The 17,337-nt window shown below is 40.6% G+C and overlaps 1 protein-coding gene across 9 annotated transcripts in view; it reads left to right on the forward strand.

Moving 5' to 3' along the window:
- AGPAT3 (1-acylglycerol-3-phosphate O-acyltransferase 3) overlaps positions 1-15,761 on the forward strand; it is a 136,856-nt gene extending 121,095 nt beyond the window's left edge. For all 9 annotated transcript variants that reach the window (XM_034423901.3, XM_034423898.3, XM_034423899.2 and 6 more), the window contains 4 exons: positions 446-548; positions 4,029-4,104; positions 8,224-8,422; positions 12,921-15,761. In XM_034423901.3, the coding sequence (XP_034279792.1) occupies positions 446-548; positions 4,029-4,104; positions 8,224-8,422; positions 12,921-13,009 (467 nt within the window). In that variant the 3' untranslated portion in view covers positions 13,010-15,761. The remainder of the gene's footprint in view (positions 1-445; positions 549-4,028; positions 4,105-8,223; positions 8,423-12,920) is intronic.
- Positions 15,762-17,337: the final 1,576 nt, after the last annotated feature.

A 17,337-nucleotide genomic window follows, 5' to 3' on the forward strand; every position in this document is an offset into this window, starting at 1 on the left:
CAGACCATGGCTTTCAGTCTTCTTTTTGTAAACAGATGTGGGTTTGATATTATCCGAACCTAGTAAAAGAACAGGAACAAATAAGTAAGTTATTACATTGTAGATACTCTAGACTCTATAATCATAACACTAATCTTTTGTTGAAATGATTGCATCATCAAGATTTTGCATAATCTGTCTGACACAATCTGTCCACCCTACATTTAGAGAATGGTCGGCTTCCAGATTCAGGTATACCCACGGATGTAATTCTAGAGCTACCACAGCTGGATTGCAAAAATCTGCATGACCAATAAAACTCTTTGCTGCCACTAGCAGCCATTATTCTGAAATATAGATATAATAGTCCTAATACATATGTTTGTTTGCCTTTTAATATAATTAATAACTGTTGAGTTCCAACTATTTGAATATTGAGTCAATAATGTTATCTTTCTTGTGTTAGTTTCAGCAGTGTATGATGTAACATTAAACTTCAGAGGAAATAAAAACCCATCCTTATTAGGAATTCTTTATGGAAAGAAATATGAAGCAGATATGTGTGTCAGGTGAGTGTGTGAGCATGGTTTGCAACTGAGAGCTGTCACTGTGTCCAATTATTGCAATAAAACAGCCACCCACACCTCTATACTTTCCCATCTTTAGCTTTTCAGACTTAGTTTAGAAGAGACTTATTTTACTATGACTATTAGTGGACAGAAGCAAATATATGGATCTAAGAAAGTCAATTTCTTTAAAATGTGGTAATTTACTCTCTGTTATTTCACTTGACTTCAGGTTTAGTATGAAATTCATTATGGTCCCTAACTTTCAAAACTTCAAAAATATAAAATAAACATCTTGGAAAATGGAAGAGGCCTTCTTTGGTGCTGTTCCCAATCTGTAGAATACACTCCTTTGCAACCATACTCGGCCTCCATTCTTTCTTTCTATTTTTAAGAAAGCAGTAAGTTAAGTCTTTGAATTCATTTGAATGAGATGCACAGTGATGGCGAACCTTTTTGGCACCAAGTGCCAAAACCGGAACATGCATGCACGTGCATGTGCCGGAAGCCCAAAAACCAACTGGCCAGTGCGTGCATGCCTGTTTTTTGGTCGTTTTTCAGGCTGTTTTTTGGGTTGTTTTCAGGACATTTTTCAGGACATTCTTTGGGCTGTTTACCCTGCCGTTTTTTTTTTATTTCTTATAAACACATGTACTGTACTGTTACATGTACAGTCATTTCCATCATTTTTCATTCATCTTTTCTTTTAACTTTAATTTTTACTTTTTTGGGACTGCTCTTTTACCCTTTACCTTTACTCCAATCTTTCTTCTTCTCCTCCCCTTCTCTTCCTTCCTCTCTCTTCTCCTACTTCCTTTGTTCTTTCTCTCCTTCTCTTTCCTACTTCCCCTTCTCTTCCCCCACTCTCTCTACTCCTTCCCCTCTCTCCTGTTGTTTCCCTTTTCAGTTCAATCTAAAGTGGTATTCAAGCAGCCCCGATTTTCTAATTATCTTTACTCTCATTTCAATTTCTTATTCAATTATTATTTTTATTTCTTCATTTGCGTACATTTTTATAATATTTCACTTTTTTCCCTTTTACACCACCCCACCCCACCCCCTTTCTCCTTTTACTTGACATCATCTGGGTATCTATTTTTCTAATTGTTTTCTCCCATCTATTCTCTATCTATTTTATTTCTCTATCCTTATTCATATTTCTTTTCTAACCAATCATAAAATTTATCCCATGTCTTGAAATACATCGACTCTCTTTATCTTTTATTCTCAATGTTAATCTATTCATTTCTGCACATTCTAAAATGTTCTTTATAATTTCTCCTTCCAACGGGATTTTATCTGCTTTCCAGTTTTGTGCAAATACAATTCTAGCTGCTGTTATTATATGAATAATCAAATATGTATCTTCTTTACTATATTTCTCTGGTACAATTCCCAATAAGAATATCTCTCATTTTAACTCTATATGTTGCTGCAACATTTCCTCTAATCATGTTTGTATTTTCACCCAATATTGTTTTGTTTCTTTACACAACCACCACATATGATAGTATGATCCCGGCAACTGGTGACATTTCCAACACTTATCTGATTTATCTTTAAACATCTTAGCTAATCTTTCTGGTGGCATATGCCATCTATAAAATATCTTATACAAGTTTTCTTTATAGGCTGTTGCCATTGTTAATTAGTAGTTTCTTTCCCAAAGTTGTTGCCATTTCTCCAATTCTATGGTGTATCCAAAATTCTTTGCCCATGCTATCGTTTCTTTTACTTCTTCATCTTCTAGTCTAATAAGCAGTAAATAATTATAACCCAGACATTTTCAGGCTGTTTTTCAAACGTTTTCAGGCCATTATATGGGCTGTTTTCAGGCCATTTTCCCAGCCGTTTTCAGGTCATTTTTGGGGCGTTTTCTGGTTGTTTTTGGCCATTTTTCAGGCCACTTTCTGACACTCTGGTGCCTGCGAAGACCAGCTGGTGATGGCATGTGTGCTCACAGAGAGGGCTCTGCGTGCCACCTCTGGCATGCATGCCATCACGGATCTAACAGATGTTGTCTGTGCTGCCGTAGACTGGAGGAATTTAAATCAATGCAATACATTTTACAGAAAACACATTTTACATTTCTGCATGAGACAAATGCTTTTTTCCATGTTCAGGATTGGCTTCAGATAAGAAAATTGTTCCTTATATGATCTTTGCTATTGGCTCCCTCTAGTGGCAAATTTATTGCAGGATGTGACCATGCAGTTTACACTGGCAGATAATTTAGAGAGATCTATGCAGAGAGTAGGAATAGGATCAGTATTGTCCAACAAGGGAAAACTAATAGTATAGCCGTATATCGTACTGAAGGTTACAGATGTATGCCACTTTTGTAGCCATTTAGGTTCAGTGTGGATATTCTACAAGCAAAATATTCAATGGATGGCCGTGCTCAGACTTGTACAACCTTTCAGCAACTTTCTACATAACTATGAATAAACAGTGCAATCCTATATATGTTTACCCAGTAGTAAGTTCCATTGTGTTCAGAGGGTTTTATTCCCAGGTAAGTATGCATAGGGTTGCAGCCTAAGTAAATTTTTGTAAGGTTAATTTGATACATAAAATCTTACATAGGCTGTGCAGAAAATTTAGCAAAATGGTAACTCCGTTTCACTCCATAGGGCCACTCTGCCAGGAGCATTTCAAGCGCAAGACCACATGCAATGATTGGAAGTTCACCTAAACACATTTGGGAGGGCGATATCCCAGATTACTTCATTGTTCGGGTTCTTTGTTATGCAAATTGCTCTTATTTGATGCTTCTCTTGTGCAAGAATTCATGGTAAAGACAAGATTTAAACGATGTTTAGAGCTCAGTCTTGTAGCCATGGCATTTCATCTTTTGATGTTAGACTGTCGGTCAAATCAGGGGAGATAGGTTCTTGGCATATGACAGGGGTGTCAAACTCGCGTTGTCATGGCAGCATCACGTGATGTATTGGGACTTTTCCCCCCTTCGCTAAACTGGGTGGGGTGGGGCCAGCGCGTGATGCAACCAGCCCACGGACTGCGAGTTTGACACCTCTGGCATAGGAGATATAAAACATTACTTCATCAATTCAGTAAATATAATTCACTGATTTTAATTTTTGAAATGAGAATTTCTGAGGTTAAGCCATTGTTTCAGATTTTACAGTTATTGCTCAAGAGTGTAAGAATGGCATTTTGCCTATCTGCAAAAACATTTTTTTTTATTTTGAAGATACCCCTAAGACTGAGAAAAAAGATAATATATACTCTTAAGTGCAATCTAAGTGATGGCTATATTGAATTACTGCTACATTTTTCATATGTCACATGTTCTGCCTATTTACAATGCAAGGGTACATTCATAAAATGCATTTTTATAGGATATAGAGGTCTGGTAAGGAGAGAACAATGTTAACGTCTTTTAATTCTGATGATATTTTCATATTATAATTATTGTCATTCTAATAAAAAATTGTATTGAACCTTTTTTCTATAACCTAGGAGGTTTCCTTTAGAAGATATCCCTTTGGATGAAAAAGAAGCAGCGAAGTGGCTTCATACACTTTATCAGGAAAAGGTAAATAGCAATAGCATTTGCACTTAGACTTATACTGCTTCACAGTGCTTTACAGCCGTCTCTAAGCGGTTTACAGAGTCAGCATATAGCCCCCCAACAATCTGGGTTCTCATTTTACCAACCTTGGAAAGATGGAAGCGGAGTCTTGAGCCTATGTGAGTTGAACTGGTAGCCAGCAGTCAACAGAAATAGCCTGCAGTACGGCATTTTAACCACTGTGCCAGCATGGCTTATGGGTTGTTTGCATAAATGAGTTTTTTGCATTTAAAAACTTGCAGAGCTATGTGCTAATAGAACAATTATTTTAGAATAAACAGTATTGATAACTCCAAGCATTTTTTCTCTTTTAAAGTGCAATGGGAGAGCTCTGTAATAAAGATCTTACATAATTATTTTTGAAGTTATTAGAGTTAATAAAATTGTCCTGCTATCATATCTGTGTATTTCCTTAGAACCATGCTCCTAACCTGATTTTTCCCAATGACTACTGTTAGCTTTAAAATAAATTTTAAAAGCTGGAATTGCACCTTTTTCTTTTCTTCTTTTTTGATGCTTCAGTATCTGAGTCTATATCTAATTTGGGACAGTTTATCTTCAGTTTTAAGTAGAAAAGTGTTAGAGAATGATGATCAAACATATTTGAATGGGTGCTGTCCTGTGTGTTGAATTTTCATTCTCCTTGTCTAGACTTCCTGAAATTATTTATTTATTTATTTGTTTATTTATTTATTTATTTATTTATTTATTTATTTATTTATTTATTTATTTATTTATTTATTTATTATATTTCTATACCGCCTTTCTCCCGTAGGACTCAAGGTGGTGTACAGTCAAGAAAAATATAGACACACAAACATCATAAAATTGCTAATTAAAATTATTACTTAGTTTGGTCAATTAAATAAAACCCAGAATTAGATAACATTTAAAAAATCATTCACATGTTCATATGTTTAGCCCCGCCTGTTGGAACATCAGGGTCTTGAGGGCACGGCGGAAAGCACGGAGATCAGGGATATTCCGTATCTCTGGGGGCAGTTCATTCCAAAGGGTTGGAGCCCTCACAGAGAAGGCCCTCCTCCTGGGAGTCGCCAGTCGACATAATTTGACTGACGGTACCCTGAGTAGTCCCTCCCTGTGAGAACGAACTGGTCGGTGGGAGGCTATTGGTGGCAAAAGATGGTCTCGTAGGTACCCAGGTCCTAAGCCATGGAGCGCTTTAAAGGTGATAACTAACACCTTGAATTGCACCCGGAAGACCACCGGGAGCCAGTGCAGCTCGCGTAGGAGAGGTGTTACATGGGCGTAACGAGCTGCGCCCATAATCACCCGCGCGGCTACGTTCTGGACCAATTGGAGCCTCCGGGTGCTTTTCAAGGGGAGCCCCATGTAGAGAGCATTACAGTAGTCCATACGGGAGGTAACTAGGGCATGAGTGACCGTGCGCAAGGCGTCCCGATCCAGAAAGGGACGCAACTGGCGGATCAGGCGAACCTGATAAAAGGCACCCCTGGCCACGGCCGTCAAATGATCTTCTAAAGATAGCCGTGAATCCAGGAGGACACCCAAGTTGCGGGCCCTCTCTGTGGGGAGCAAGATCTCATCCCCTATTGTCAGTGATGGTACCAGCTGACTATACCGGGACGCCGGAAGCCACAGCCACTCGGTCTTGGAGGGGTTGAGTCTGAGCTTGTTTCTCCCCATCCAGATCCGCACAGCCTCCAGGCAACGGGACATCACAGCAAGGGCATCATTGGGGTGGTCTGGGGTGGAGATGTATAGCTGTGTGTCATCAGCATCAGAACACTCACCCCGAAACCACGGATGATCTCGCCTAGTGATTTTACATAAATGTTGAACAGAAGGGGTGAGAGGACTGACCCTTGCGGCACCCCACAAATAAGATGCCTCGAGGTCGACCTCTGCCCCCCTGCCAACACAAACTGCGAACGGTCAGAGAGGAAGGAGGAGAACCACCGAAACACGGTGCCCCCTATTCCTAACCCCTCCAGCCGGTGCAGTAAGATACCATGGTCGATGGTATCAAAAGCCGCTGAGAGATTTAATAGGACCAGGATAGAGGAGCAACCTCTGTCCCGAGCCCTCCAGAGATCATCCACCAACGCGACCAATGCCGTTTCTGTGCTGTATCGTGACCTGAAGCCCAACTGGAATGGATCCAGATAGACAACCTCATCCAGGTATCGGGGTAGTTGTCGCACCACTACACTCTCAACAACCTTCGCAACAAAGCGAAGGTTGGAGACTGGACAATAATTTGGTAATATAGCCAGGTCCAGGGAAGGCTTCTTGAGGAGGGGCTTCACAACCGCCTCTTTCAAGGCGGCGGGAAAGACACCCTCACTCAGAGAAGCATTTATAATCCCCTGGAGCCAGCCTCGTGTAACCTCCCGGGAGGCCAGTACCAACCAGGAGGGACACGGGTCCAATAAACATGTGGCAGCGTTAAGCTTGCCCAGAATCCTGTCCACGTCCTCAGGAGTCACAGAGTCAAACTCTTCCCAGATAACGCTCTCAAGACCTGCCCCCGTCTCCTCCCCTGGATCTACCCAATCGGAGTCCAGGCCTTCCCGAATCTGAGCAACTTTTTCATGCAGGAATTGTACAAAATCCTCAGCTCGACCCTTTAAGGGATCTTCCCGTACCCCCACCTGAAGTAGGGAGCGGGTCACCCTAAACAGCGCGGCTGGGCGGTTCTCTGCAGATGCAATAAGAGCGGAGAAGTAGCTAGACTTCGCCGCTCTTATCGCCACTAGGTAGGTCTTAATATAAGATCTCACCTGTGTTCGGTCAGATTCAGATCGGCTTGTCCTCCAATCGCTCTCCAGGCGTCTTTTCCGACGCTTCATCTCTCTCAGCTCCTCGGAAAACCAAGGAGCTAGACGAGATCGGCATCGGGTCAGAGGCCGCAAAGGCACGACGCGGTCCAAGGCCCCAGTAGCCGCCCTGTCCCAGGTGACCACCAGGTCCTCAGTCGAGTCGCACGCCAGAGTCTCAGGAAATGGCCCAAGCTCCATCAGGAACCTTTCGGGGTCCATCAGGCGCCTGGGATGGAACCATTTGGTTGGTTCCGTCTCCCTGCGGTGGGTGGAAGTGACTTGAAAGTCCATGTGAAGGAGAGAATGATCAGACCATGACAAGGGCTTGATGTCTATATCCCCTATTCTTAGATCATTCAGCCACTGATCAGAGACAAAAATCAAGTCCAGAGTGTGATTCCCCAAGTGGGTGGGGCCTTGAACTACCTGGGTCAGGTCCATGGCCGTCATGGAAGCCATGAACTCCCGAGCCGTCTCCGACATCTTACTAGTGGATGGCAGGTTAAAATCCCCCATAACAATAAGTCTGGGGGTTTCCACCGCCACCCTGGCTATAATGTCGAGCAGCTCAGGCAGGACCGCTGTTACGTGGCAGGGAGCCAGGTACGCAATCAGTAGGCCCATCTGAATCCCCCGACCCCACTTCACAAGGAGGGACTCACATCCGGCTATCTGAGGAACAGTGGCCTCCCTCGGGCAAAGACTTTCTCTAATGATTGCTGCCACTCCCCCACCCCTTCCCTGAGTCCTTGGCTGATGGAATGCACGGAAATCTGGCGGGCACATTTCCACAAGGGAAACTCCTCCCTCCTGGCCTAACCAGGTCTCCATAATCCCTGCCAGGTCAGCACCCCCCTCTGAAATAAGATCATGAATGAGGGGGGCTTTATTTACCACTGACCTGGCATTACATAACATCAGCCGTAGACCCAGGGTCTGAGACTCTGAACAACCCGGGAAACGAGCAGTGCTTTGGTTTGCTTTGATTGCTGCTAGTGGCAAAATGTTTGTATATATATTGAATTCAGAGGGAGGGAGAGGGGGAGAGAGAGAAAGAGAAAGAGAAAGAGAGAGAGAGTCAGAACTGAAGAAGCTCAGTTGCCTTTTGAAAAAGCACCTTTGGGACAGAGAGAGAGGAGGGAGATCTTTTGTCTTCACTTCCTCTCCTTTTTGGGGAACTGTCCTTGTCATTCTATCAGCAACATTTGCCAATGTACAGATATATAGAAGAAAGCATAAGTAATTAGAACATTAAACAAAACTTCTTTCTCTCCTCAAGGATGCCTTACAAGAGAAGTATAATCAAGAAGGCTTATTTCCTGGTCAACAATTTAAACCTCCCAGAAGACCATGGACACTCCTCAACTTTCTCTTCTGGGCTGCTGTTCTTCTCTCTCCTCTTTTCAAATTTGGCTTTGGAATTTTTGCAAGTGGATCCCCTCTTCTGATTCTTGCATTCCTTTGCTTTGTTGGGGCAGGTAATAGAATTGGCTAGAGTGGATTATAAAAACTGAATTGAAAATGTTCATGGAGCCAATTGTCTGCATTTTATCAAGTGGCCAATTCTCTCAAAAGTTACTTGTACAGTCAACTCAGTGACAGGATGGGGAAGAATGGTGTTTATGGTATTGAATGTGTTTAATATTTGCCCAGCTACCTTTATACATTCCAGCGGCATAGCCATAGTATTCTAGCTTAAAATCCTGGGAATTTTAATTGCAAATTATCTTGAGATATCGGTTGAAGGAGGCTTTTCATTAGAGCACAGCCATTATATCTGTAACTGACTACTTTGTTCCTTATTTTAACTTTTATTTCTTATGTCAAATTCACATGCAATATATAGTTCAAATTTATTCTGAACATCCATGTTAAAAGCTACTCCCTAATCCAGACATGTCAAACTCAAGGCCCGCAAGCCAGATCCACCCCCCAATGTGGTTAGATCTGGTCCATGGGGCCACCTGGAGACGGCGAGAGGCCCTGGCCTTGGCCCAGCCGAGCTGGGTGCTCCCCCTGGGTGTCTGCACAGGAGGCGGTGAGTGCACGGGGGCTGATGCGCAGCTGATCTTGCCCTGCAGGCTGACCATGTTCCAGTTGTAGTAGAGCAATGTGTAGAGCCCCAGCAGCAGCGCCGTGCCTGCCATTAGTGCCTCCGCCATCTCCATGGGCCACTCACCTCCTGGCCTTGCCCACTGGCCATGAAGCCCGCAAACACTTCCCTTTCACCGGGATGGTTTCTGCTCCCTGCCCCCACATGGGAAAGCCACGATCACCAGCTGCGCTGCCATCCTCTCCCCCGCCCCTCGTCCCTTCCTGGGTGGGGGAAAGGAAGGAAGGAAGGAAGGAAGGAAGGAAGGAAGGAAGGAAGGAAGGAAGGAAGGAAGGAAGGAAGGGAAGTGGATAGATGATAGATGTATGGAGGGGTGAATGGGTGGGTGGAACAGGAGATGGAGGATGAAGCTGCTGTGTGTGGAAGCTCAGAGGAGAATGTTTGCAGGAAGCAGTTTCCTCTGAGTCCAACTTCTGCCTTGACAGATCTCTGGAGAGGAGGAGGCAGTGGCAGGGGAGCTGCATAAAGGAAGGTTGCCCCAACAAGCCAGCATCCTTACCATGCACAATTGGAAACAGGGATTACCCTTTTGAGAAGGGCCAGCCTCCCTTGTGCAGGACCGTGCTGCTTCCCTGCCTCATCCTCTTACTCTCCCGAGATCTGTCAAGGCAGAAATTGGACTCGGAGGAAACTGCTTCCTGCAAACTCTCCTCTGTGCTTCCACACGCAGTAGCGTCATCCTCCTCCTCCTGCTTTGCTGGGAGGGGATACCGGACAGGGAAATGCCAATGGGATTGGGATTGGGAGATGAATGTCTCCTTTGATGTGCTGTGCACACACATAACACATACCACACCATTCCAGGCTTAAGAGACTTTTATCCACATCTGAGCTTGCAAACTGCCAATCATGCCTGGGCTTGGGGAGAATGCCCTCTCCTTCCTCTGTGGATAAAAGTCCACAAACTTATAATGCGCACGCATGCGCGCGTGCGCGCGCACACACACACACACACACACACACACACACACGATTGGCTGCCAGCAGTTTGGGGAGGTGAGGAGCTTGTGGAACACCGAATTGTCCCCGTCAAGTTAGCTGGTGTGACTTGTTCTGGCCTGAGTCAGCTAGCCATGGCCATCCAGCCAAGCCCACCTAGCCACAGCGACCTAGCTATGACCACCCAGCCACGCCTACCCAGCCACGCCCACCTGGCTGCTATGAGTCATCATAGTCTTACATGCAAGTGGTCCTTTGAGGGCAACCATAATGTCCTCAACTGAGGACTGAGTTTCACAGCCCTGCCCTGACTCCTTTCACTCCATGAAGTGACATTACACATCAGTCTTCAAATCATAAAATATGTTGGAACCAAATATCAGTTTTCTGGATGATTTGCAGTAGATTTTATTATTTACTGTGTAAATAATAAATGGATGGTCCAGGTTATGCTGTTGAAAAGAAGAAACCTTGGGTTAATCAAGAGTGGATTCCATGGAATATCAGTTTTAAGATTATTTTAAATCAATTCAAATAAATAGTACCTGATGAGATTATTTCTGTTTTGAACTAGCACTTTAACAAAAAAAATTAGCTAATCGTTTGTGATATATTTTTTAATATTTTAGGCTAATTTCAGAGCAATCGTTCAAATTTTGTGCTGAGCCCCTTCCTCTCAGAATTTTAAGAGATGAAATTCACTGTAATGCGGTATTTTGTATATTGCATTACTAGCATTTAGAATTTTTTATAACCCATTAATTAGAGCTGGAATTGCTTTTGTATCTATTTTGTCCGTTTTACTTTTATTCTCTGGCTGGCTGTCCTAGAACTATTACAAATTCTTATTAATGCAAGTTTCCACTGAAAAAAATAAAAAAAGCAAAAGTGTGCTAATTATAGAATTTGACAGGTGAAATGAATTTAGCAAGAGAAAGGAAAAATCCAGGAGATTTATGTTGTTAACAACATAACAACATAACAACAATGTACCATTGTTAATGGTACTAAAAGATGCAAAAATAGCATCTTTAACCTATGTGTAGATATATATCAAAGATGGTAGAATTTTTTCCTTTTTCCCAGTTTCAGTTGCTTGGTCCCGTTGAGTCTCTACTTTGCATGTATCTTAATTCAAATATAAGTTCATACATACAAATAGTCCTTTACTTATAGCCACAATTGGATCTGTAATTTCAGTCATAAGTAGGTGCAATTGTAAAGTGGGTCATCATGTGACACCAACTCGGTTTTAGTATCATTTTTATTGCAGTCATTAAGGGACTCTGGCATCCCCAGTTGATTTTGCTTGTTGGAAGCCGGTTGGAAAGGCTGCAAATCATGATCATGTGTCCGTCAGATGCCACAACTGTTGTAAATGCAAGTGGGTTGCCAAACACTCAAATTGCAATCATACAACCATAAGGATGATGTCACATCATAACTTCGAACTATTGTTAAACAAATAGTGGTAAATTGAGGACTACCTGTATTCTATCATTCTGTGAAGTTGTAGAAAATATTGCACAAGATACAATGTTAAAAGCCTTTTATCAGTTTTGTATTACATTGGGAAAGTTCTGGCCCACAAGTGAACCACCAAATACTTGGCAATGCCAAAAGAGGGAGGAAGAAATCTAAAATTTAAATTCTGGAATATCGATACAGTATTTTTCAGAGTATAAGACACACTCTCCCCCCACCCCCAAAAGAGGATGGAAATGTTGGTGCGTCTTATACACCGAATACAGCCATTTTTGTCCTCCCGAAGCCCCGCCCCACTCGTCCCATTTTTGTGAAAAATGGGCCTGTTTTTCACAAAAACAGGGTGTGCAGGTGGTTTGGGAGGCCTTCAGAGGGCCCGTTTTTTGCAGAAATGGGGGCATTTTGCCCTCCCCCAGCCCCCAGGAGCACTCTGCAGGCCTCCCAAACCCTCTGTGTGCTCTGTTTTTTGCAAAAATGGGCAAAAAACGGGGCGCGCAAAGGGTTTGGAAGCCTGCAGAATGCTCCTGGGGGCCGGGGAGGGCAAAACCTTTTTTTTTCTTACTTACCTCTTCGAAATCTTGGTGCATTTTATACACCAGTGTGTCTTATAGTCCGAAAAATATGGTACATAAAATCTCTTAACATCTTTACATGCCTGTGTTTGAGGTTTCATTTTTTTTCTGAAATAAACAGTTAAAACCAGCTGAATCTTTTCTAGGAGCCAAGGCTAGCCAGGAACTAAATTTAGAACCAAATGGCTAAGGACTGTGATTTATGCAGAGTCTAAGTTTGATGCCTATCAAGTACTCATTTAAGCCTGATCTAATTGCGAAACCATTTAGCCTATTGAATTATCCTGCCTTAGCGCAGCTGACACTCAACAAGCTGATCTGGCTGCAAGTCATTCATGCATGTTAAGAATTTCAAAGATGTTCTTCCTTGCAAATGAGCAATGCAATACCTCTCTACCTTTTAATATTCATCTTAACATTGGACACTTGTTTATGGGGGCTTAGCTGTACTAGTGAATCTAGGAAGAGACCCCTTAGTCAGTAGGACTGATTCTGACTCAAGCCATTGTAGAAGTTTGGGATTCACTGATCCATTTTTTTTCCTTGGAAGAGTTGTTCTCAGATAAAATGTGGTAGTAGAATTGCTTTTCCTTTTCCTAATACCTGGTAGAAACATCATACATTTTACAAAAAGTTGAATGTATGGCTAAATAAAAGTTGAATGTATGGCTAAATGTATATATTCATTTTTGTAAAATTACAGATTTTATCTTGGTGTAAGAGTTTGTTAGGTAAAAAAAACGCATAGAGAATATCCAATCTGGAGTGTTTGGACTGTGTTTGAATCTGTATGTGTACATAAATTTTGCTACTGAATGTTGAAATTACTCCTGGAATAATGCAATCTTTTTTCCCTCCTATATAAAGTATCCTTTGGCGGCCGCAGACTGATAGGAGTAACGGAAATAGAAAAGGGCTCCAGCTATGGCAACCAAGAATTCAAGAAAAAGAAATAATTTTACAAATGCATTTTGACTATAAAAGACAGTGGTATCAAATTAACTTCATTGGAAAGAAAGACACTTAGAAAACTTATCTTCTTTTCTTATTAACTGCTAACTAACAATACTTGAGCCAAGACTGAAGAATTTGGAAGATTCAAGAGACATGGAAAAAGTTGACTACTTACCTGACTAAGGATCTTTGTATTTGTAGTTTTTGAGAGAAATTTGGGCTAACCTCATGGGTGTTTTGAGTTTTTTTGTTTATTGGTGGCAGATAGGAAGATGAATTAAGAGAGGGAAATACAAGCATCTTCAGATAACTTTATCTTTTAAGAGTGTCACATTGCTTTGCAAGAGAAATTACGGAATGTTTCTTCTTGCTATAGCAAACTACAATGTCTAGTTTATTTACAAATGTTTCTTGTGGAAGATTTCACTTGAAAAAAAAGCTGCATCATTCTTCCAGGCATTTTGTTTTAAAGGTATTTTTAGTTTAATAATTATTACCTTCCACAAAAACAGTGGTATTTTGATGATAGAATCATCCAACAGATAAATGCATACTTTCAACCAAAACTTCCTAAAAATGCAATTCTAGTCTCTTTCATTTTTGCACATCTTTCTACTCAATGTTGTCCTAATTAAAACTGAAACATGTTTGGCTCAATTGCTTATATAGATATTGCTTTGCTTTGTCCTTTCTTTGAAAAAAAAAGTGACATGACAAGCCAGTAATTTAGATCTGCATATCTCAGAGTGCTCAGTCTCTGGGTCTTGAGAGTTTCTTCAAAAAGTCTCTTCTGCTCAAACTCTTCTGCATGGTGTATTATGAAACACATGAAAAAAACCAGCAAGGCAGTATGGAAAGATCTTGCATTGAGAACTAGGGGACAAGGTGGTACTTCTAGGACACAAACCTGATATATGCTTACTTGAAAATATTTTAAGCTGCAATCAGAAGAGATATTTTCCAAGTAAACGTGTTGATGGGGTAGGATCTAAGATGGCTGGTTATCCATATATGTTGCCATGTAAACCAACAGTTGCTTTAATACCTAAACATTGAAGGTTGGGGTAAGGTTATACCTTTTTTTTTTTTACAAATTTTCTGCCATGCTAATGTTACAACAGTGATTTTTTTTACTCTCTCTGGCTTGGAAATATACCTAGAGGAGCTAAATAGCTTTATGTGGCATCCATATCCAATTCCAGTGCATGGGCGGTGCCTTCATTTAGAAAGCTATGAGGCTGAAGTGGACTGCATGCCAGCCAAATTTAGACTTATACGGCAGCTCTTTAATGGATTTTGTATGTAAATAGTTTACCACCAGGAAGAAACCTCATAGAATCTGCAAGCAGATATCTTTAATCTATAGCTGTGCTGACTGATGTTTGCAAATACTTAGAAAGGAAGTATTCATTTATTAGCATGTGGCCATGGTTGTTCCCTTTTTTGGTGTTGGAAAGAAATTTGACATCAGCTCAATCCATCCATCCATTCATCCATCCGTACATATATACAGAATCTGACTCAGCTTTATAACTAAAATTCTTAAACATAGACCCTTATCTGATTTATATTATTTGAATAATTCTACTAAATAATTATTTTTTCATAGCGAAAGGTAAATATGTCATATTTTACCTTCAAACACTAACAACACACTTAAGGTTCTCTGTCTTTTAGAGATCATTTTAAGTTTTTTCATAGTGTTTTGATTTTGTAGCTTTGTATCTCATCTTTAGTAGTGGGAACTACTATAGCAAAGTTTGATGCACAATCATTTATTTTCTGCATGAATACATACATCTTTAGAGTACAACTTTTTGCTGCATCATTCCCCTTTGCGCTACCAGACCCAGAATAAACAGTAATCCTTCCTACAAAGAATCATATTCACCTTGTCTCTAAGGTCTGAGAACTCTGATTCACTTCATTGTAAGCTGAATAAGGTGGTTGTGGGGTAAGGGGCAGAATTCACGCATGATGTATTTATTATTCACTCAATAAATAGTTCTGTTTGTGTTTGTTTTTAAATCATTAAGAATTTTTCTGTTTTCTGACTAGGCAAACAATTTTTTTTTAAGCTTGATAAATCTTGCTTGTTGGAAGTTTTTTCCCTTTGGCAGATGGTATAGAATTGCTTTCTGGCAAAGATGTTGAAAACACTTTTTTAACAAAAGACAAGTAGAAAGGCCTCATGTTTTGTGTTGCATAAGGAGTTCTGTGCTGATAGATTAAAAACCAGATATTTTGACAGAAATAAATGGGACAGGATGGGATCAGAAGGAGGGTCATTGAGAATATTGCTGCTAGGAAGAATAAGCTGGGGTCCACTTTCTGCTTAGGGCAGATAATGGAAGGTAGTGCATGCCTATTATGGGGAGGACAAACATATGACACACTTGTGTTTTATTTTCATATCCTAACATACTGATCATACTTTGTTTTAAAACCATAGTAAATTTTGTTTGAAGTCTTGAAAAACACATCCACTTTGACAACTAAAGTGTACAACACTGCACAATGATAGCTCATCTTTTTGGTTTGTCTTTCAAACAAAATAACAAATAAGCAGAGTGTATGTGAAAGAATATTTCTTAAAATAGCAGTGTATGGCATAAAGAATATCACTTTCTTTGGATTGGAACAGTAAGAATAGATTTTATACTTTCCACTATTTTGTTCTTGTTTAATAGAACATAGCCTGTATATTTGACTATCAAGCCCTTTGAGAGCAATAATAAACAAAATATATCATAATTTTCTTTTCCTTTTTCTTTCTGGTCTTGATTATTACATTTTGATCATCATTTAAATATAGCAATCTTTCTCGCTTCTTACTTTACATTTTCAATGTTCTGCTTGGGGCTTGGATATATTGGATTAAGTTGTAGGTATAAAAAAATAATGAAGATTCAAAGAGCTACTTGAGGTAAGTGGAAGCACTTAAGTATAAATATGAGGATTTTCTTCTTCTTTTTTTTTCCCTGTGACCAATTGGCCGGTTGGGTGGGTGGTTAGTTAGTGTCTTTATTGAGTTAAGCTTGGTAATGTAGCTTTCTTAGGAGAACAAGGTGTTCTTGTTCCTCAAGAAACCCAGCTCACCTTATCCATTTTCAATTGCATATACAGAGCTAGCTGTGCACTTCAGTGGAACTATATTGTTATCTCAAGGTTCTTACAATTTGATGCAATCTGGCACCCTAATCCATATAAATATTCATAGAATCATAGGACTGGGAAAGACCTTGGAGGTCTTCTAGTCCAACCCCCTCTCTACCCATTTGTCTATTTCAGACAAATGGCTACTCAATCTTTTCTTGAAAACCTCCAATGATGGGGTGCCCACCACTTTGAGAGGCAAGCCAGTTAGTTTTCATTTAATACTTTCATTTAACTAGGGTTTTAGAAATTACATCACAACATTTTCCATGTACAACCTCTAAATAGTTTTAAATCACATCCCAAATAATAAAGTTAAGATAGACTACTCAGATGAAAATGAATCAGAAAATCTGTATATTTCCAGTATCTAAATGAAGAATGCATATTTCATTTCGTTTTCACAAGTAGATTATTTCTTGACTAAATAGTCTGGGTTATACAGAAAGTGGATTGTGCAAAAGTGAATATTGGACATCTGTAGAAAGATAAAATTTCTTTGTAAAAATGCACTGTTTCCAACTGCTTATTATTTGATTCAGTGATACTGTTGAACAATGTGGACTGACAGAAGAGTGTGGCATTTGTGGACAAGAGCTGAACTGCTAGTGAGCTGGGCTAAAGCAGATAATCCAGTCTGCATTCCTATTTATTTCTCTTCCATATTGTTAATTTCTACCACAGGGCATGAAGCAAAATCACACCTCTGTAGGGGGACTGACTAACATCCACTAGAGCAGCATTTCTCAATTTAGCAACTTTTAAGGTGTATAGACTTCGAATCCCAGAATTCCCTGATGGGCTAGTTTTCCCAACAGTAAGATGCTTTGCAGTGACTCTGTTTAAGGCACATCCAGAAAATTGGTCAATTGCTGTCGTTCATTCTGCAAGATAGCAGAACAGTGCCTCAGCATAATTTGCTCTGTCCCCACAGCCAAATATCATTCTGGTTCGGTTACAAGGCTAGTAAGTTATACTCTCCTATGAATTTACTTTGGGGCAAGTTAAGGTGTAAATTGATATATTTTCCTGCCCAAGGTGTGTGCGTGTGGGGGAGGAGGGAAATCTATCCAATAATTCCCCCACTGGGCTGGTAGAAGAGGCATGTTTTCATAGATTACTAGAATGATGTAATAAGCATAGCCATCTATCGGAACCCTTAAGTATCAATACA

The sequence above is a fragment of the Pantherophis guttatus genome, chromosome 5 (genome assembly GCF_059756535.1).
Source record: "Pantherophis guttatus breed Tessera chromosome 5, ASM5975653v1, whole genome shotgun sequence".
NCBI lineage: Eukaryota > Metazoa > Chordata > Lepidosauria > Squamata > Colubridae > Pantherophis > Pantherophis guttatus.